General features: G+C 47.2%; 1 protein-coding gene across 7 annotated transcripts in view; it reads right to left on the bottom strand.

Annotated features, from left to right (window-relative positions):
- Positions 1–21,966, bottom strand: part of MEAK7 (MTOR associated protein MEAK7) — a 254,710-nt gene that overhangs the window by 175,805 nt on the left and 56,939 nt on the right. For all 7 annotated transcript variants that reach the window (XR_013603851.1, XM_078671081.1, XM_078671083.1 and 4 more), the window contains one exon: positions 3,277–3,453. Coding sequence is in view for 6 of the 7 variants with exons in the window: in XM_078671081.1 (XP_078527207.1) it covers positions 3,277–3,453 (177 nt within the window). In the remaining variant the exon portion in view is untranslated. The remainder of the gene's footprint in view (positions 1–3,276; positions 3,454–21,966) is intronic.

Here is a 21,966-nt window from a genome sequence, read left to right as displayed (position 1 = left end):
CACTAGCCATTGAACATAAACCATTCCATTTTGCCATCAACAAGGTGCTGCCGCATAAATAATGATGCAGTTGGGCTACCTCTTGTAGTGTCATCGAGCGGTACTCTGTGGGCTCCAGACTGCAGGCTATGATCCGGAGCTATGGGTAGGGACTGTCATTGGTTCCTTAATAGATGCATTTTCCCCGTCCTGTGACGACACTTACTAATTTACTACAGGCCTGGCTCGGAGTTCCCAGATTATAAGGATATCATAGCCTTTGTCTGGTCCAGACTGCAGGCTATGATTTGGATCTATGGGTAGGGGCTGTCAGTTAGGCCCCCCTTCTCATCAATATGGGAATAACATTCTGCTGTGGATGGTTAGTTTATTGGCTTTTAGAAACAACAACAGCAGCAAGATATGCATTACTGAAGGCAACGACTTTTAGGGGGCAAAGAATTCCAGGGTTGGCCACTTGGAGCAAGAAAATGAATCCTCCAGTGGATTTCTTATTGGAACATGAGTTGAGAATCTGAGGTGCTACCTCTGAGCGAGGAGCCCTGTTATGTCGGCATTGCTTACATTTGGTTTGTAGTGGCACTCCTTTGCCTTGAGATGCTCGGTAGATGGTGCAGAATGCCTTAAACACTCAACACCGCAACAACTGCAACAGGTGGACAGCCAAAGGGATGCGTACGTCAGGGAGAGGATGGCAAGCAACGACATCAGATCTGATGGGCGATCGATCAAGGACGCCGGAGGTGCCGACACTGGTTTGACGGTTTGGTGTGTTACCCTAGACTGGGCTGGCCGCAGTAATGTAGCGAGATGTTGCTTCACAAAAAATGGCAGTAGTTGCCTTATCAGGAAATTGTATTTCTACAGTACCGGCGCCTGTGCTCGCGGGGCCACCAGGGTCATCATGGCTTACTCATAGGTTACCAATTGGTAGGGCCAACGATAGGGATGTGGCAGTGCACAAGGGTGTGCATTGCTAGCCTGGTCAAACCCAGGGCCTGTGGTTACCCGGGTAGCATTTTCAGTTGCTCTGACAATGGGTGTCAGCATCAAGAGCACCGCGTCTTATCGAGCGCAGCAACGTAGGCGCGTAGGTCGGGTATACACGTCTAGTGCCGGTCACAGCAATTACAGGGACCCCAAAGAGGGGGTCTGTACGTCCAGAGTGGGAAAGGAGAGGTACTCGATAGGCACGCGCCACCACCCTCAGTCATTATCTGACATGCGGGTAGCAACGATTGGGGTTGAATTGGGCAAGGGGGTCCGAGGAAAGGGATAATCGCAGTAGCAAGCAGGTTAGCAAAATATAAAACCCAGACTGCACCATAAGGGGTTTCAGTTGTTTCCTAGGCTGCAGAAAAAGGGGGGGGGTGGACTCTGTTAGTGCGCTGAATCACTCGGTGATGAATCACTCGGTAAAGAGGATCAACACTTGGATTGAGAAATTATTTCAAACGCCTCATTGCAGTATATTCCACAGGGGTGCATCCAAGAGGGACAATTTAGATTAGCAGGGTGGGGTTCACTTGATGGGGACGAGCAGTGAGCGGCTGACGGAAATGGTTGGCCATGGTTGGAGGGGTTGTCTCTACTTGCAGGATGGGGTCCATTTGACAGAGTCAGGGAATGCCTTATTGATAGGGAACATACTAGCAGGGGTAGAGGGTTTTGATTAGGAAGATATGACCTTTCAGTGTAGGCAGTTGGGGGGGCCAGATAGTCGGTCAACTATGCTGGCCTGTGGCGGTAAGGTCATAATCGGTGAGCAGCAATTTAAGGTCCTTAGGTGGGGGCGGCCCCATTCACGAAAGGGGTCGCCCAGGGGGAGGGGCCATTGGTCTCTCCCAGAACTTCAGGGGCAGGATATTCGCTTGCTTGGGTGCGGGGGAGGAGAGTCAACGCTTTCCTCAGGCTGGTAGCCACCGCACACATACACTATGCACTATGACGCTAAGGGTGCGAGTGTAAGGGCCCTCCTGTTATGGTTAAATGGAGTTCACGGAGCACACGAGGGTAAACGGGCCCTTGTCGCGCATGCGCATCTCGGACGTGAGAGCGTAGCTGGGTAAAAGGATCTGACACCGGTTAGCGACCTTGCCGTAGGACAGAAATGATTAGTAAATGCAAATTTAATATCAGGATGTTAGATTCGGTTAGGAACACGCTGTATTAGAGATTTGTTAAGGTTAGCCCATCATACCTGTCAAAATGGATGTAAATCTAATGTTCTGAAGTTTGCATTTCTAATAATTATGTAAATGTTTATTTTATCAATTTTTAATTTTGTTTCATATTTTAATAAATACGGCCGGGGCGTCTCGGGCTCGAGACTCCCCGCCTTCCAAAGAAAATTCAGTGTTGAATGTCTGAATGTGTAACGGTGTTCTGCATGTTATGGCGGGGGGGTGGCCGGCAGTCACAGACCATGTCCCAGACCCTGCAGATAGGAAAAGGCGGCTGTGTGGGATCTAAAATCCCAACCCCCTTAATAATATGGGGCGCAGGTGATGCCTTCTTAGGTTTAAGTAAAATGTGAAAAATAAAGTAAAGTACAGAGTGCTAAATAAAGTGCAGAGAGCTTTGTTCGACTGGGATTTCACAGTGACAAGGGAGGAGCCATGAAAAACAAGTGCCTTTGGTGGGGAAGGCAAGCAAGAAGTGAATAGTTTGAAGTAGGAAACGTGTGAGTGACTCCTATATTCAAATCAACTGCAGTAATTGTTGTTGTGAGTTCCTGAGATTCCGGATTAAGGTTGGTTACCTAATATCAACGGGGCATACGCTGGTCCTGTGCTTTCATTATACAAACCGGTGTATTCTGGAAGCTGTAACCTTGACTCACATTGGAAGAACTTATTTTACAAACTTAGAACGATTAACGTGGAAGAAAGACTAGAAATGGAAAACCGAACCAGTAAGTCTGAGACACGTAACAGGAAAATAAAACTTGCTTTTGATACAGGTGTAAATGGCCCAGTGTTACATGTATAGCTTGTAGCTACTTGCATTTTTGCTAACGCTACTTTTTACTTAGGGTAATTGCAGTATCATGTTTTGCTATGCTATGTACCGACTGTGCATTCTGGGAGTAAACACCTTTAGATTGTCGGAGTAAAACTAATGGTGTATGGCACTGCTTCTTAACACAACAAATTACATAATTAAAATGTCATCAAATGTTACCATCTAAACATTCAAAACCGTTCAAACGTTCTGTGAAATCGCCGTCACGTTCCAAACGATAATAAGAAGAAGCAGGACCGCCGCCAACCTTACCTTTAACATCTCAAGAGACACCGATTTCCTGGAACCCTTTTCGGCGCCCGTCGCTTCAGTCATTTTGTCAAACGCGTCACTGATTTGGGCTTGTTCTTCAGGAAGCAGCCTCGAGATGCGTTTTTCATACACAGCGCTGCCCCCGTTGCCCATCTTTGCAAAAAGTGTACGGAAGCCCTAGGAGTAAACAAGGAGAATTGGGTAAACGTGCATGCTTTGCAAACAGTACAAAGAAATACAACTGCACAGCGACATTGAATGAAGGTCACAGTGTGAAGAAAACTATCCGACGTGCAGTGTTAAACAAATTAAAAACACAGCATCTGAGACCATATATTTTACAGATACAGTGAAGTCTACAGAAAGGAGCTTCGTTCTGAAATAAAATGAAAACACATATGCGCTTAGGTAACATACCTGACCGAAGAGGTTAAGTGTCCTTTAAATGGAACTGAAGGGGGGAAAAAAATCCATGCTCACCTGCACTCACTGTTTTGTAAACAAGTTGCAAGGTTTGGCTGGGACAGAAACGATGAAGGCAACCGCTCAGCAGAAGGCATTTAGCAATAACTGACTGACAAGGGCCAGAACACCCCTCTAGGCAATCATGAGGTGGCCCAGCCCAAATTGAAGAAAGTGCTCTCTCACCAAAATATAACTTTTTACCATAGCAAAGCCAACAGGTCTGGGTTTGAAATAGTACCACTAGCAGCATTTGCACACTACAACGAGGCAACTGAGAACCAGCAGGAACAGACTGAGTGGTTTAGTTAAGTAATCAATCCTTCATGTAGATTAATAAAAGCACACACTTTGCAGGCAGAACTATACACCCAACCAACCAATAGCATTGTGTAAGCGATGCATACTCCAATGGGGGGTGCCAAGTCATAATTGTCAAAGACTCCAGCCAGCTAGTCAAAGAAAGTTAATGGTTGAAAGGAACAAGCCTAAACCCCAATCTATATGTATGGTTAGCAACTGGTTTGCTTCACAGCCTTGCTATTAAAACCCAGGTCTAAAAAGCAGTAATTTGCCTCAGCCAGGAGGTCTGTCCAGCCAACATTGCCACACAACAAGTCTATGTAATAAACTTTGAAGGATAGTGAAACCAAGCCTCTGCAGTAAGGATTGTGGAGTTAAAGGGTATTTCTAATGTTAATGAGTTTCATAAAGTGCACATACACCTCAATGGTCACATGATTGACTGCTTGAGAATAAGGAGAAAAGTAAGTCCTTAGGTAGAGGAAAACTAGGTCGTAAGGTGTTTCCTAAAAGTTAGTCTTAGGTAACACAAAGAGCAAGGGGTAGGGTATTTCACAGTCATAACGAAAAAAGACTCGTCAAGAGTTGGGCATGCAAAGATTTTCAAGGTCGAGGACCTACAAGGGATCGTTAAGTCTGTTGGGCTATTAACCCATATTATTGCAGATGCTTGCTGGAAGATGGAGTACTCAATAAGGAGACAGCCATTAAAGATGAAGCTACGCAGGCACGTGCCATAATTGCAAGTGAATGTAGATGGTTTCTGCCATACAAGTACACCAATTACAGAAAATGACACAAAAGGCTTTCGCCAATAATGAAGGTATTTGTGGGAGGAAGGAAATATGAAGGTAGTCAGAAAAATTACAGTATCCACAAGTGTTCCATTGTTGCAAAATGACTCTCTTAATAGGAATGCAATACAATTACATCATCCACGGATGTTCTATTGTTGCAAAATGGTTCTCCGAATAGTAATGGAACAAATCCTAGTGCAACTCGTATAGGTGTACACAACTGTTACTGATGCTTGTAGGACAGGGAAAGGCAAAGCCAATAGGTCTGGATTTAATTTGGCAACACATACAGAAAAGTAATGCCCAAATGTATTTCCCGGAGATAGCATCCCATAGCCAGATGTACTGACTTTACCAGTGCTCGGTAATGTTGGTGGAAGTGGTAACATTGGTGATGGTGGTAGTAATTTCAGTGGCAGTCTTTGCAGCCTTGTGGTATTGGTGGTGGTGCTGGTGGTGGTATATTGGTGATAGTATTGTTGTGGTATTTGGTGGTGGGGATATTGATAGCGTAGTTCTGTTATTGGTGGCCATATGACTGAATATATGGCCTAGAGGCTTGGAGTGTAGGTAAGTGAAGCAATGATCTAGTTATGGCAGGACTCCATGTGATAAGAGAATATAAATACTAATTTGTCCCTCCACCTATTTTTCTCAGAGCGTTTCCCTGACTTTATTGGAGAGCAACGTGTTCTGTGACGACTGGTTGGTTGTACTCCAATTTATTAAAAGGATCACTTATGGAGGCCTTGTTTGCCAAAGATAGTAAATGGAAGTTCTTTTCTTTGTAGTGCTAGAGGCACTCCCATGTTTTGAAAGCATGTGATGACCTCTGACTACCATTATTTTAATTGACTTTTGGTGTTCTATTTTATCCTAGCCTGAATGTACGACATAATTTTTCCTGCATGTGCACTTTTCCTTGAGGATTTCTTTTGTGTAATTTTGTAGTAATTGAGTGGGGGAGGTTTCACAGAGTAGAACAGCCTTGCCAGGAACAGAATGTGTGGATGTGCATTTGAAAGCATGTGAGAGAGAGGTGTGGAATGTATTTCTTGGTCTTGGAGTGCAGTATTATAAGCAGTGCTGCTCAAATGTGCATTATGTTGTACATTGGGAAGAATTATGAAGTTCTTACTATTGGCTTTGACATGCCCTCATGCCATCTTGAATTCTGACTCTGTCTAGCTTGAGCTTTTGCGTACACAGACAGGCCTCCAGTTTTCTCAAGTTGTTTAGGTTATTCACATTCAAGGTTGTTTGTAGCTGTACTTTTGGAGATTGTTTTCTGTACCGCTGGAGACTTTCGTAAGCTTCGTTAAGATAAGGGAGGAAACACGTGAGAGTGCAGAAGGAACGCGAGAACTCATTTGCCTTTGAAATGCTTGCATGGAGAGTGGCCAACTCCAGTAAGTTTCCTTGGGGCAGAGGAGAGCCTCTCGGAAACCTCTAGTGTGCTTTAAGATTATAAAGCTTGGGTTTGTTGACTTGGAGACTGGGATTTTGGAATCTGAATGGAGACGGACGCATCTACATCACTACAGCAGATCTCAGTTTGCTGAGGCTCTTAGCGTACTCCAGACTGGAGGATTCACAACCGGGGTTAAGATGCAGTGTTTGCAGCTGGTGAGGTGTTTTATTCTTTGAGTATTGACTTTGTGATGTTGGAGTGTCTGTGCGCACATTCATGTCTCCAGTGGTTATAATCATCTGATGTGTTTTCATTGTGAATCATCCAATGTATTTAGTGTATATATCCATCTCATTTCTTGGAGTAGACGTCCATCATATTATTATCTGCTTGTAATTCATCTGGGAAAGCCTTTCTGTTAGAGAGTGTTACACAAATACAACCCCATGACTTATTCTGAGAACAGTCTTTTGATACGTTTCATTTTATAAGAGTGAAATACCATTGGTGGTGTTTTTATTGTTTTGCCGTGTTTGTGCCTCCATGTGGGAGGGCGGTATTTTCTTTTATTTGGGAGGGCGAAGCAATACAAGCATATGTATATGGGACAGGGTGTTTCACTAGGCCCTACACCGCATTTGGCCTCAAAGTGGAAGGATATAGAGAACTGTGAACAAAGAACTAGCAGTGACCCTTCTGCTTTCCATTTAATTATGGTGGGAAGTCAGATCGAATGCAATTGGTCACCCCAATATTGTGCCAACAAACTGCGCCTCCCTTGGGCTGCTCTGTGCATCTTATACTGAAAATTAGTACTATTAATGGCATTACTTGTGGTTTAATCGGTAAACGGCATTTCAAAGATGGGTGTAATTCATTTGATTATGAATTGGTTTGGACGTGTGCAAAACTTAAACATTGTTTAATTTAGATTTAACTAAGAACACTGACATTTAAGTGTAAAAGCACAATACAAAATATATTACTTTCAGTATGTTTGACAAGTGAAGATGTAAAAATCAATAACTTTTTTTGTGTTCAAAAGTTTTTATTGGTAGTTGAGTACACATAACATGCACAATATAATGTAAAACACAATACTACTAATAAACTATACAAAATAACTTAATGAGAAAAGAGGGACTCTGCTTGAAAAGAATAAGTTGTCCCACATATTTAGTGGACAGAAGGAAAAAGTTACTTTTTACTATTTTAAAGAAACTAACCAATTAAAGATGGAATGTGCATTATTAAAAACTGCCTTATGTTTGACTGACCGATTGTATTTTTTCATTGAGAGGAAAACAAAAAAGACAAAAAAGCATTGGCAATGCCAATAGGTCTGGCTTTAAATGAACGTTGTATGGTAATGTGAAGAATTACAAATACATAACATGGGAATGAAAATGTATTTGTGAGGAAGTAGAGAACAGTAGGAAATTATCAGGGTAGGTTAAGAGGTCGGGTGACATTTGCACTGCCAAGCTAGACTAAAAATCCATGTAGATTAACGATTGTCCTCTTCCCATCTGTGCTGCTGCCAGAGAAAGACAAACATCTTAAGTTATCTAGTTATCTTAAAGCACTTTTATAGCATTACAGTACCATGTGTGTGACCTTGAAAGTTCAACCTCAGGCTGCTGGATAAATAAACAAAATGATCAGAGCTGCAAAGAGCACAAGCACTTTCCTTGTGGAAGAATACAACTCCTGCTCAATCAAAACATGTACTCCTGGCTCCCAACGTGTGGGCGGAGCCAATGCCCCTCTAGAGTGATGCCCACATAATTGTCTGGAAACAACTGCGCTGTCAGACGAAACCAGAAAAAAAGTGAATAATCACATTACTTCTAGATCTTAAAAAACAATAACAGACTTAACACACTATATACTTCCTTTTAATTTGTGAGACAAATGCTCTTCTGCGTTCACTGCTCTCCCCTACCAAAAAAAAACATGCAATTAACAAAAGCATGCTGAGATCATGAGGGGGTGACAAGGGTATAAACCAAATGCATCCACTAAAATATTGTATTACAGAGCATAATACCTTTGCTCACATCAAAGTCCGAAATAGAAGGCAGGCACAAGAGCTACAAAGAGAAGTGTGCAGGGCTTTGCCAAAAAACGGTGTTGGATCTAGCACTGATCTCTTGACTGGGTGAGAGTATTCTGCTTAATTCAGAGACTCTGTCCCTCACCACCCCTTGTTGTAAATTATTTTGTCCACCCTAAGCGTGGAAGGGTATACTCAGACATGAGTCCCTTGCTCATTGCACCATCAGGATTCAAGCAAGCCGGGCCGAAGACGGCTGTAATGCCAGAAACCGGTCCCCGGAAGCTTGTTTCCTTCCCAGTGTAAGAATTGGCTTTTGTAGTTTGGTTTGCCCTGTTCCCATCATGCACTGGGACAGGAACAGACTAATTTGCATACAGCCAGGTTCTGAAACTGGGATGGTGCAATGAGCTAAAAAACGGTGTTGGATCTAGCCCTGATCTCTTGACTGGGTGAGAGTATTCTGCTTAATTCAGAGACTCTGTCCCTCACCACCCCTTGTTGTAAATTATTTTGTCCACCCTAAGCGTGGAAGGGTATACTCAGACATGAGTCCTTTGCTCATTGCACCATCAGGATTCAAGCAAGCCGGGCCGAAGACGGCTGTAATGCCAGAAACCGGTCCCCGAAAGCTTGTTTCCTTCCCAGTGTAAGAATTGGCTTTTGTAGTTTGGTTTGCCCTGTTCCCATCATGCACTGGGACAGGAACAGACTAATTTGCATACAGCCAGGTTCTGAAACTGGGATGGTGCAATGAGCTAAAAAACGGTGTTGGATCTAGCCCTGATCTCTTGACTGGGTGAGAGTATTCTGCTTAATTCAGAGACTCTGTCCCTCACCACCCCTTGTTGTAAATTATTTTGTCCAACCTAAGCGTGGAAGGGTATACTCAGACATGAGTCCCTTGCTCATTGCACCATCAGGATTCAAGCAAGCCGGGCCGAAGACGGCTGTAATGCCAGAAACCGGTCCCCGGAAGCTTGTTTCCTTCCCAGTGTAAGAATTGGCTTTTGTAGTTTGGTTTGCCCTGTTCCCATCATGCACTGGGACAGGAACAGACTAATTTGCATACAGCCAGGTTCTGAAACTGGGATGGTGCAATGAGCTAAAAAACGGTGTTGGATCTAGCCCTGATCTCTTGACTGGGTGAGAGTATTCTGCTTAATTCAGAGACTCTGTCCCTCACCACCCCTTGTTGTAAATTATTTTGTCCACCCTAAGCGTGGAAGGGTATACTCAGACATGAGTCCCTTGCTCATTGCACCATCAGGATTCAAGCAAGCCGGGCCGAAGACGGCTGTAATGCCAGAAACCGGTCCCCGGAAGCTTGTTTCCTTCCCAGTGTAAGAATTGGCTTTTGTAGTTTGGTTTGCCCTGTTCCCATCATGCACTGGGACAGGAACAGACTAATTTGCATACAGCCAGGTTCTGAAACTGGGATGGTGCAATGAGCTAAAAAACGGTGTTGGATCTAGCCCTGATCTCTTGACTGGGTGAGAGTATTCTGCTTAATTCAGAGACTCTGTCCCTCACCACCCCTTGATGTAAATTATTGGGCTTTGCCAAAATGGCATCTAAAAATAATTCTGTGCAGATCCCATAGCCCTACCCTTTTGAAGTCCAGTATTTTATATCATCAGTGTTTGTTCATAAATAGCAGGTAGGGTGCAAATGAAAGTCGAAAATTAACTTTGCTCATCTCAGTACCTTCGCACAGAATTGGTGTAGGTGTGTTAGGTTTTTGAGATAAAAAATAAACACTTTAGTACAAAATATTAATGATAAATCTTGTTGATGACCCTAGACATAAATACAATTACAGAGAGAGGATACAAATACACCATTATAGCTAAAGTAATGCAAATTTTATTAAGCAGTGACATTATACTCTTATTAATTCCTCGAGTAGATCATTAGAAAGGTACACAGACTGTTTTAACGTCAATCATGAAGGATAAATGTGTATAAAATCCATGTGCTCCCTCTTAATGTATCAAAGTTCTGCATCACAGCGATGCATTCAAAATACATTTTGCAGGAGCTAAACCTTTTTTGATCATTTTAGCCATAGTTGGCATTCAGGAGGCTTTTGAGCTTTCCATAAGCCTGTAATCACAGGTCTAGCAATTACTACAGCTGTGAACCACCATCTGCGTGCCCATTTAGGGGAACTCCACAAGAGGCTCAAACTGCCCATTAATACAGAGGTAGCATCAGGAGTAATAGCTAGACCTAGGCAAGTGGTTGTATAAATCACCATGTGCCAGTAATTTTGGAGTATGGGGCAGGTTAATTTCAGATGAGTCCAGTCTTCAAAACCTGATGTTTACATTTATGAAGTTATGCAGGGGTAGAACATATTAAACATTGTGCACAGAACCACATTTTTCTAAAATGTGCACCCCGTACTGCTTTCAGACTGATCACAGGCTTCATTCTAAATTATGGAGTTAATGTTCAGACCTGTTTCCTCTGCCCAGTTCTTTAACCCCTTCCATGCTGATGACGGCCCCCAGCCGTCATGCACTACAGTGCTCGTGTGCTGATGACCACTGGGGGCCGTCATGACCGCACACGCGCTGAAATCTTCAGCACGGGAGCGGAATCGGCCCAGCATGCAAGGGGTTAAGATACTATCTGTTAGACCTGGCATCATTGGCATGAGTCTCTCCTCCATTTTTTCTGTTTGCCTCCTCTGTTTACGATGTTTTTGCTGGTAAATGCTTTGGGCACTGTGCCACTGCTGATCAGTGCCACAGTGCAAGTGCTCCCTATGTGAAATTGCTGTATTGATTGAATTCCATGTTTGGCTTATTTGGTTTACTGTCAGTCCCTAGTAGAGTGCACCAGGAGTGCCAGGGCTTGTAAATACAAATGCTGCTAGTGGGCCTGCAGCACGTGTTGTGCCACCCACAAGAGCGGCCTAGTAAAAGTATGTCTGAAGGTCTACCATTGCTAGACCATGTGCAGTCTGGTACTGTCACGCAGACTGTGCAAGTACACCTACTTGCCAGTCCCTAAACCTTCCCTTAACTTCATGTTAGTCACCCCTATGGTAGGCCCAAGGGCAGGGTGCATTGTAAGCATAAGGTAGGACAAGCCTGACAAGGTTGGCATGTCCTAATAGTGAATTACAGCCATATTCGTTTTTCACTATTGTAAGGTTACCTGCTCTCCATCAGTTAGAATGGGCTGCCAGGATTATTAATGCTATAATCCTAGCGGGCTCGGGGAGCATGGTGCAATGTCAAGTTTGGTATCCCTGAACTCAGGGTTTAATAACGCATCCGTTTGTGTGGATGGTTTTTGGACTCTGTGTTTGAAAATAGCACTTTTAGAAAGTAGCTATTTTCTTGTCTAACTGTCTACCGGTCTCTGCTGGTTCTGGTGTGCGTGTGACAGGAGCTGGGTGGCTCCAGAGGTCTGAATGAGTCAGTGTGGGATGAGTGGGACATTTGCATTGAGAGTAGGGGAAGAGTAGCTCCTGATAGCCTGCCCTGCCTGATACAATGCTGGCTCCGCCCCCCTGCCAGGCGACTGATGACTCTGTGCCTGCCTGGGACTTTCCTGGCCCACCTCCTGCCTGGCAACTGATGGCCCTGCCCCTGCCAGTGACAATGCTGGCTCCGCTCCTGCTGGGCGGCTGAAGACTCTGCCCTGCACAGTGAATAGGCCAGGTGCTTCGGCCTGGCAACACCCACAACAAACCCAAGATGGGGGGAAATTCCCCTGCATGGACAAAGGGATCAAAGCCAAAAAGGGGCATAAGAGAAGGACCCCTGAACCAAGAATTTAGATCACTTCTGACAAGGAAACCTGAACCAAGGACAAGAAGCCTGCTGATCTAAGGACTGCCTACCCCTTCTGCCAGAGTGCTGTTTGTTGGGGGAATCCTGCATTGCTTCTTTATTTTTGCCAAGGAACCAGGAGAGAGGAACTGTGTGTGTACTCTCAATCTTTGCTAAGAAAATCTCCAAGGGCTGGAAGAGTGCCAGTCTCCTGTTGAAGTCACAGGGCTAAAGGACTTCATCTGCTTAAAGTGCTGTTTGCTGGAACTTGTGAATCCAGCACCTTTGAAAGAATCCAGCAATCTCGACGCCGACGGACGCCGCCAAATCCAGCTCGACATCGTGAGTAACGGCTCCAGTGTCCCGCTTCCTCGACGCCGGCCGCCGGGCCCGATCGACGCCAGCAACAACGCCAGTGAGTAGTGAGTTCGGCTCCAGCTCCAAGTGACCCCGTGTCTGCACCGCTGCTGATCGCATCGACTTCGAGCCCTCTCGACGCCGTGAGCGCTGCTCACTCTTGCAACATCGACAACGCCGTATCCTGCTTCGCCTCGTGAGCGCTGCTCCTGCCTGACTTCGGTCGACGCCGCTGCAGATCGCCCCGACTCCGAGGCCCGATCGACGCCGAAGACGCAACGCCGGACATCTCGACGTCGCTGATCATCGAGTGCTTCACTTTTCCAAGGTACTGTGTTGTGGGGGTCTGTGCGACTCCGGGCTCGACGTAGCGCTCCTCGCGGTCGACGCCGAACCTTTGGATTAACTTTGCCTCGACGTCGTGTGACTCCCGTGGGGGTTACATTGTTGCCAAGAACTGTGTTTTAGAGAAGAAGAGTTGCTTTTGATACTAAAGACTTTGTGCTAAGAAGAAACTACGCTTGAACTATTATTTTTCCTTCCAAGAGTATTTATTAAGATTGTGGTATATTTTTGTCGTTATTTGGTCTTGTGCTAAGCCTTATATAAAAATCCTTATTTTTATAATACTACTGTGTCGTGTCCATTTGTAGTGTATTCACTTTATTACTGTATGTGGTCATAAATGCTTAACGCACTGCCTCTGAGATAAGCCTGTCTGCTTTGCCAAGCTACCAAGGGGGTGAGCAGGGGTTATCAAAGTGTGTGATCCCCTTGCCCTGACTAGAAAAGGTGTGTCCCTATTTGTCAGAAGTGTATACCTCTGCCAACTAGAGACAGCCGCTTCTAACATTGGTGGGTCAGCGGTGAGGATTTGAACTTTGCATTTATGACCCATGTGCAGTGATTAGTGTGCGCTACATAGTGAAAGCAGACCATAGCGCAGCCACAATCTGTTTTGGTTGGATATTCTATTTTTGTTCTCCAAATTTCCTGAAACTTGATTTTTGAAACTGCCAGTTTTGACCATGAGAGATGCCGGAGTCACTGCCCCTGTTGTTGTGGAGGAGTTTGAGAGGAGTAAGATAAAGGATTACAAGTCACAGCAGCTGAAATCCTTTTGCAAGCAATTTAAAGTTCCTACAACAGGCTTCAAAGTGAAGGAAGAATACCTTAAAGCATTGCAGGCCTGGTTAGAGGCCAGAGATTCCTCTGATCCTGTGGTGGTACCGACAGGGGAAGGGGAAGAGGAGGTGCCAGTGAATGGGCCCCCCTCCCCTCCTGGCAGCAGTGTTTCCTCCAAAGGTCTTTCTCCTGAAGAAAGAGAAGAAAGGGCAAAGGAGCGAGCTTACAACATGGAAATGGCAAAACTTAAGATAAATGGGCAGTTGGAGATAGAGAATGCAAGAGGCAGGAGAGAAGCTGATCTGGAGATCAAAAGGTTGGAGTTTGAAAGGGAAAAGTTAGCTTTGGAGCATGATACCAAGTTGAGGGAGTTGGAGCTCAAAGCTAAAGAGTTAGAATTGAATCCCTCTGGTGGCAGCATCCCATCTGTGCCTGCAGAAAGTAGGTTTTATTTTCCTAAAGATGTGATCAAAGATTTTCAGAAGAATGAAGATATTGGTCAATGGTTTAAAGCATATGAGTTAGCATTGTTGGCCCACCGGGTCCCTGAGAAGGATTGGGGAGCGGGGTTGTGGGGTCGCTTTGTGAATGAGGGAAGAGATACCCTGTTAGAGATGCCTGTTGAGGATAGGATGTCTTATGCTCATATGAAAGATGCTTTAATGTTAAGGTATGGCCTAACCCCAGAAAAGTACAGACAGGCCTTTAGAGAATGTAAGAAATTGCCTGGTACGACGTGGGTGGAATATGTGTCATATTTTTGCAGAGCCATGGATGGTTGGGTAAAGGGCAGCAAAGTGGAAAGTTATGATGCTCTTTATGATTTGTTTGCTTGGGAGCACTTGTCTAATAACTGTTTTCCAGAGCTGCGCCAGCACCTTATTGATAGCAAGATATCTAACCCTAGAAAACTTGCTGAGGAGGCGGACTGCTGGGTCAGTACCAGGGTCCACAGGGTCCAGTGGGAGACTCAGCCAAGGGTGGGCAGGGTCCCCAGCAGAAGAGTGGGGGGGACAAGGGTAAACAGAAGGAGTTCCAGAAAGGGCCCCAAAGTAATCCCCAAGGGAACCAAGGGAAGGGTTCCCAGCCTCCCCCAGATAAGAAATCAGAGCCCCGACAGGTAAACCTGTTCGTAGGGGCCCAATGACCTGCTTCGCTTGTAAGCAGGTGGGACACCGGTTTTATGATCCTCAGTGTCCCTTGAAGAACTCTACTGCACCACCACGTGCAGCTCCCCGTCAGTTGGCGAGTGTAGCCCTGGGAGGGGAGGAGATGGTTGCCCATGGTGGGGAGGGTCCCGCAGAGATGTCCCTGGTCTCTCTAGGAGACATGGAATTGGTCCCTCCACCCCCGCTGCCTAGTAACACTAAGAAATATAGGCAGTGGGTGACCATTAATGGCCATAGAGTGGAAGCTCTCAGAGACACCGGAGCGAGTGTGACAGCTGTCAAGTGTCACTTGGTGTCCAGAGAGCAGGTTGTTCCCCACGCATTCTACCCTGTGATAGCTGCTGACAACTCCCAGAGAGAGTGTGAGGTAGCTCAAGTTTCCTTTGAATGGGGGGGAGTTTCAGGTACTCTTCAAGTTGCTGTAAGGCCCGCCATGCCTGTTGATTGTCTCCTGGGCAATGATTTAGAAGACTCCCCTTGGGCTAAGGTGGAGAGGGAGACACATTTGAAAATGTTGGGTGTGCCAGAGTGGGTGTGTGCAACCACTCGATCGATGACAGCAAGTAAGGGTGTTGATGGTGTTCTGGAGCCTGAAAGTATGGCCCAGGACCCAGCTGTGAAGAGAAGAGGCAGGGGGCGCGGGAAACCGTGTCCCATAGTTCCCGTGGTCCAGGAGGAGGCAGACCTTGAGGGGTATGCCCTGGAACCTACAGGTGAACAAGTTGCTGAACTGGGAGACCTGCCCGAGCTGACCCACTGGCAGCAGGATGATGGTCCCTCCAGGGAAGAATTCTGTGCAGAACAGAAAGTGTGCCCTTCTCTTGTGGGTATGAGGCAGCAGGCCTCAGCCCAAACCTCAGGTGATCAGTCAGGGTCACATTTTGTTTACTGGGAGAACGACCTCCTGTATAGAGAGCCTAAGGCTGCTGAGCCTGGGTCAGCCCGTGTGCTGGTGGTACCCCAGCGCTTTAGAGCCTTCCTACTGGGTTTGGCTCATGACGTTCCTTTAGCTGGACATCTGGGGCAGGACAAGACCTATGACAGGCTTGTCACCCATTTTTATTGGCCTCAGATGAGAAGGGATACAGATATCCATTGCAAGACCTGTCAAACTTGCCAGGCAAGTGGGAAAAGCGGGCGGAAGCAGAAGGCTCCTCTCGAACCTTTTCCCGTGGTCAGTACCCCCTTTGACCGGGTGGGGATTGACATTGTTGGGCCCCTGGACCCCAAGACAGCCCTAGGCAACAGGTTCATCCTGGTCTTGGTGGACCATGCAACACGGTACCCGGAAGCCATCCCTCTCAGAACAGTGACGGCCCCCGTGGTGGGACGGGCACTGATGGGTGTTTTCTCCAGAATGGGGTTCCCCAGAGAGGTGGTGTCAGACCGGGGCACCAACTTCATTTCCAACTATATGAAGTCTTTGTGGAAGGAGTGTGGGGTGACTTACAAGTTCACCACTCCTTACCACCCTCAAGGTAATGGGTTGGTTGAAAGATTCAACCGTACCCTTAAAGGCATGATTATGGGTCTTGAAGAACCAATGAGGCGTAAATGGGACGTCCTCTTGCTATGCCTGTTGTTTGCTTACCGTGAGGTGCCACAAAAGTCTCTAGGGTTCAGCCCCTTTGAGATCTTGTATGGTCACCCGGTAAGAGGACCTTTGAGTCTGGTCAAAGAAGGCTGGGAGCAATCTCCCAGGAAACCTCCCCAGGATGTATACAGTTACATGCTGGCCTTTAGGAACCAGACTAGGCGCTTCAGAGATCTTGCTCAGGCAAATCTGGAGGCCAGCCAGGAGGAGATGAAGTGGTGGTACGACCAGAAGGCCACTCTGGTAGAGCTTCAGCCTGGACAGAAAGTTTGGGTTATGTCCCCTGTCGAACCTTGTGCGCTCAAGGACAGGTGGACTGGACCATTTAAGGTTGTGGAGAAAAAGAGCGATGTCACCTACATGGTGGACTTGGAATCTCCCAGGAACCCCTTGCGGGTCCTGCATGTCAACCGTTTAAAGCCCCACTTAGAAAGGTCCGAAGTGGGCATGCTCCTAGCTACAGATGCTGGAATGGAGGAGGAGAGTGAGCCTCTTCCTGACCTCCTGTCTGCAAAAGAGCAAGATGGGTCAGTGGATGGTGTTGTCCTCTCTGACACACTGACCCCTGAACAGCAGCAGGATTGTCGCCAATTGTTGGGACAATTCCCTGATCTGTTTTCCTTGATTCCTGGTGTCACTCAGTGGTGTGTCCATGATGTGGACACCGGGGACAGCACTCCTGTGAAGCACAAGGCTTACAGAGTGACTGACAAGGTCAGAGCATACATCAAGGAGGAGGTCTCCAAAATGTTTGCCTTAGGGGTGGTTGAGTCCTCTAGCAGTCCTTGGGCCAGCCCAGTGGTCTTGGTCCCAAAGGCTGCAGCGCCTGGTGCTTCACCGGAACTTCGGTTCTGTGTGGATTACCGAGGACTCAATTCAGTCACAAAGACTGACGCGCACCCCATCCCCAGAGCTGATGAGCTCATAGATCGGTTGGGGGCTGCCCGGTACCTTAGTACGTTTGATCTAACGTCTGGGTACTGGCAGATTGCCTTGACTGATGGGGCAACAGAGAGGTCAGCATTCTACACACCAGATGGGCACTACCAGTTCCGGGTTATGCCCTTTGGGATGAAGAATGCCCCTGCCACCTTCCAGAGGTTGGTCAACCAGGTCTTGGCTGGACTGGAGGATTTCAGTGCCGCCTACCTGGACGACATCGCAGTGTTCAGCGCCAGCTGGGAGGAACACTTGCACTGTTGAAAAGTCAGCCCATAACGCACCGGATGCCCAGGCTGCTGGTGCAGGGCGACTCTTAGTTCCCATCTTGAATAATTACCAAATAAAGAGACGGGCGCTGAAGGCAGGAAAACAAGAACAGAGTTTATTTCTCATGAGGAGAGCATGTCATTTGGGACACTCGCATAGTGTCTTCGGGAGGTGCTCTAACAAGTTTCTCAGAGGCTTCGTCTTTTATACACAGGTTTAAGGCACACACACATCCTTCATTACAATCAAGACATTGTGAAGTATGAAGATATTCCAACACGTGGCTACAGTAGGGGCCCTTATCCTTCATGCAATAGGAGGGGGCTGTCACGCAGCTGAGTGTTCTGCTGATTCCATTGGAATGTGTGTGCCTGATCGAATCTCAGGGGGTGGGGTGGCCATGATCAATAGTGGCTTCTTTCAAGAGAGACGAGTGCATACAGTAGTGGGCAATAAACTGTATCCTCGGGCTAAGGGATGACCAGCGGTCCGTGCAAACAATTAGGTTCAGAGGAAAAGGTCATCAAAGGAGAGATATTCATGAAAGAAAAGGTCAGTGTGGAAAATCGAGCGTAGAGAAAGGGTTTATCCAAAGAGGGGTATTCATGAAAGGAAAGGAGGTGTTGGTCAGGCGCGGGGTGTGATCCCTAGAGACAGAGTCATGCGGGAGGGGAGGTGCTCATGACTTGTACATGTGAGAGCGGGGGCGGTCAGGGTGCATGGGGGAAGCTTGCAGGGTCAGGGAAGTGTGACGATGATCGATCGTGAACAAGGAGACCATGATACCTAAAATGGCTGTCGTGTACGTGTGTGCATGGGTCTATGCTAGCGGGATGACACAGTCAGTGTTTTAGCGATATCCGTTCTGTTTACAACAAGGGGTACAGTGAACACAAAATGAACGCCGCTTATGTACATACACATTGCCATTTTCAACAGCACCACCTCCAGGAAGTGTTGTTGGCCCTGCGCGAGCAGGCCTCACAATCAAAGCCAGTAAGTGCCAGATTGGGCAGGGTTCAGTGGTGTACTTGGGGCACCAAGTAGGGAGCGGCAAGGTGGCCCCCCTGCAACCCAAGATTGATACCATCCTGGCATGGGCACCGCCCAAAACCCAGACTCAGGTGAGAGCCTTCTTGGGTCTCACGGGTTATTAAAGGAGGTTCGTCAAGGATTATGGTAACATTGTGCACCCCTTGACTTCGCTGACTTCCAGGAAGCAGCCACGACTTGTGATCTGGACTGACGCCTGTCAGACGGCCTTTGACACCCTGAAAACTGCAATGTGCACAGCACCCATACTCCAGGCACCCGACTTTTCTAAAGAATTTGTTGTCCAGACGGACGCTTCAGAGCATGGCGTGGGGGCTGTTCTAGCTCAGGTGAATGAAGAGGGCCGAGACTTACCTGTAGCCTTCATCAGTAGGAGGTTACTTCCCAGGGAACAGAGGTGGAGTGCGATAGAGAGAGAAGCATTTGCTGTGGTCTGAGCGCTGAAGAAGCTAAGACCCTACCTGTTTGGGACTCACTTCCGGGTTCAGACAGACCACAGGCCCCTCAGATGGTTGATGCAGATGAGGGGTGAGAATCCAAAGCTGTTGAGGTGGTCCATTTCCCTACAGGGGATGGACTTCACGGTGGGACACCGCCCTGGCACAGATCACGCCAATGCTGATGGTCTGTCCAGATTTTTCCGCCTTAGTGATGAGGACTCCCTAGGGTAAGGGTAGTTCTCCCCACATTTCAGCTGGAGGGGACACGTGTTAGACCTGGCATCATTGGCATGAGTCTCTCCTCCATTTTTTCTGTTTGCCTCCTCTGTTTACAATGTTTTTGCTGGTAAATGCTTTGGGCACTGTGCCACTGCTGATCAGTGCCACAGTGCAAGTGCTACCTATGTGAAATTGCTGTATTGATTGAATTCCATGTTTGGCTTATTTGGTTTACTGTCAGTCCCTAGTAGAGTGCACCAGGAGTGCCAGGGCTTGTAAATACAAATGCTGCTAGTGGGCCTGCAGCACGTGTTGTGCCACCCACAAGAGCGGCCTAGTAAAAGTATGTCTGAAGGTCTACCATTGCTAGACCACGTGCAGTCTGGTACTGTCACGCAGACTGTGCAAGTACACCTACTTGCCAGTCCCTAAACCTTCCCTTAACTTCATGTTAGTCACCCCTATGGTAGGCCCAAGGGCAGGGTGCATTGTAAGCATAAGGTAGGACAAGCCTGACAAGGTTGGCATGTCCTAATAGTGAATTACAGCCATATTCGTTTTTCACTATTGTAAGGTTACCTGCTCTCCATCAGTTAGAATGGGCTGCCAGGATTATTAATGCTATAATCCTAGCGGGCTCGGGGAGCATGGTGCAATGTCAAGTTTGGTATCCCTGAACTCAGGGTTTAATAACGCATCCGTTTGTGTGGATGGTTTTTGGACTCTGTGTTTGAAAATAGCACTTTTAGAAAGTAGCTATTTTCTTGTCTAACTGTCTACCGGTCTCTGCTGGTTCTGGTGTGCGTGTGACAGGAGCTGGGTGGCTCCAGAGGTCTGAATGAGTCAGTGTGGGATGAGTGGGACATTTGCATTGAGAGTAGGGGAAGAGTAGCTCCTAATAGCCTGCCCTGCCTGATACAATGCTGGCTCCGCCCCCCTGCCAGGCGACTGATGACTCTGTGCCTGCCTGGGACTTTCCTGGCCCACCTCCTGCCGGGCAACTGATGGCCCTGCCCCTGCCAGTGACAATGCTGGCTCCGCTCCTGCTGGGCGGCTGAAGACTCTGCCCTGCACAGTGAATAGGCCAGGTGCTTCGGCCTGGCAACACCCACAACAAACCCAAGATGGGGGGAAATTCCCCTGCATGGACAAAGGGATCAAAGCCAAAAAGGGGTATAAGAGAAGGACCCCTGAACCAAGAATTTAGATCACTTCTGACAAGGAAACCTGAACCAAGGACAAGAAGCCTGCTGATCTAAGGACTGCCTACCCTTTCTGCCATTGTGCTGTTTGTTGGGGGAATCCTGCATTGCTTCTTTATTTTTGCCAAGGAACCAGGAGAGAGGAACTGTGTGTGTACTCTCAATCTTTGCTAAGAAAATCTCCAAGGGCTGGAAGAGTGCCAGTCTCCTGTTGAAGTCACTGGGCTAAAGGACTTCATCTGCTTAAAGTGCTGTTTGCTGGAACTTGTGAATCCAGCACCTTTGAAAGAATCCAGCAATCTCGACGCCGACGGACGCCGCCAAATCCAGCTCGACATCGTGAGTAACGGCTCCAGTGTCCCACTTCCTCGACGCCGGACGCCGGGCCCGATCGACGCCAGCAACAACGCCAGTGAGTAGTGAGTTCGGCTCCAGCTCCAAGTGACCTCGTGTCTGCACCGCTGCTGATCGCATCGACTTCGAGCCCTCTCGACGCCGTGAGCGCTGCTCACTCTTGCAACATCGACAACGCCGTATCCTGCTTCGCCTCATGAGCGCTGCTCCTGCCTGACTTCGGTCGACGCCGCTGCAGATCGCCCCGACTCCGAGGCCCGATCGACGCCGAAGACGCGACGCCGGACATCTCGACGCCGCTGATCATCGAGTGCTTCACGGTACTGTGTTGTGGGGGTCTGTGCGACTCCGGGCTCGACGTAGCGCTCCTCGCGGTCGACGCCGAACCTTTGGATTAACTTTGCCTCGACGTCGTGTGACTCCCGTGGGGGTTACATTGTTGCCAAGAACTGTGTTTTAGAGAAGAAGAGTTGCTTTTGATACTAAAGACTTTGTGCTAAGAAGAAACTACGCTTGAACTATTATTTTTCCTTCCAAGAGTATTTATTAAGATTGTGGTATATTTTTGTCGTTATTTGGTGTTGTGCTAAGCCTTATATAAAAATCCTTATTTTTATAATTCTACTGTGTCGTGTCCATTTGTAGTGTATTCACTTTATTACTGTATGTGGTCATAAATGCTTAACGCACTGCCTCTGAGATAAGCCTGTCTGCTTTGCCAAGCTACCAAGGGGGTGAGCAGGGGTTATCAAAGTGTGTGATCCCCTTGCCCTGACTAGAAAAGGTGTGTCCCTATTTGTCAGAAGTGTATACCTCTGCCAACTAGAGACAGCCGCTTCTAACACTATCCATAAAAGGGGCAGATTTATCTTTTAACCTTTCACACGTTTTTGGCACAAACCTCCTATATCGGGGACTCTCCACAAAGATAGTTCCTACGGATGGCCTTGAGCTTTCAATTTCACAAGAATCAAAGTTGTGAAAGCTGCAACACATCTGACAGCATACAAAGAGGAACTATCCTGTGCTTATGAAGCCAACATATTCTCAAAAGTTAACTCACCACTACTTAACCAGCCCCCAGTTTTCCCCAGGTCAAGCTTCTCCCAATGATGTATCCCACTGGGAGGGGCAGATTTGTATCAATTACA

This window comes from Lissotriton helveticus, chromosome 12 (assembly GCF_964261635.1).
Source record: "Lissotriton helveticus chromosome 12, aLisHel1.1, whole genome shotgun sequence".
Taxonomy (NCBI): domain Eukaryota; kingdom Metazoa; phylum Chordata; class Amphibia; order Caudata; family Salamandridae; genus Lissotriton; species Lissotriton helveticus.
The sequence above is the reverse complement of the archived record's forward strand: the minus strand, read 5'-3'. Positions and strand labels throughout refer to the sequence as shown.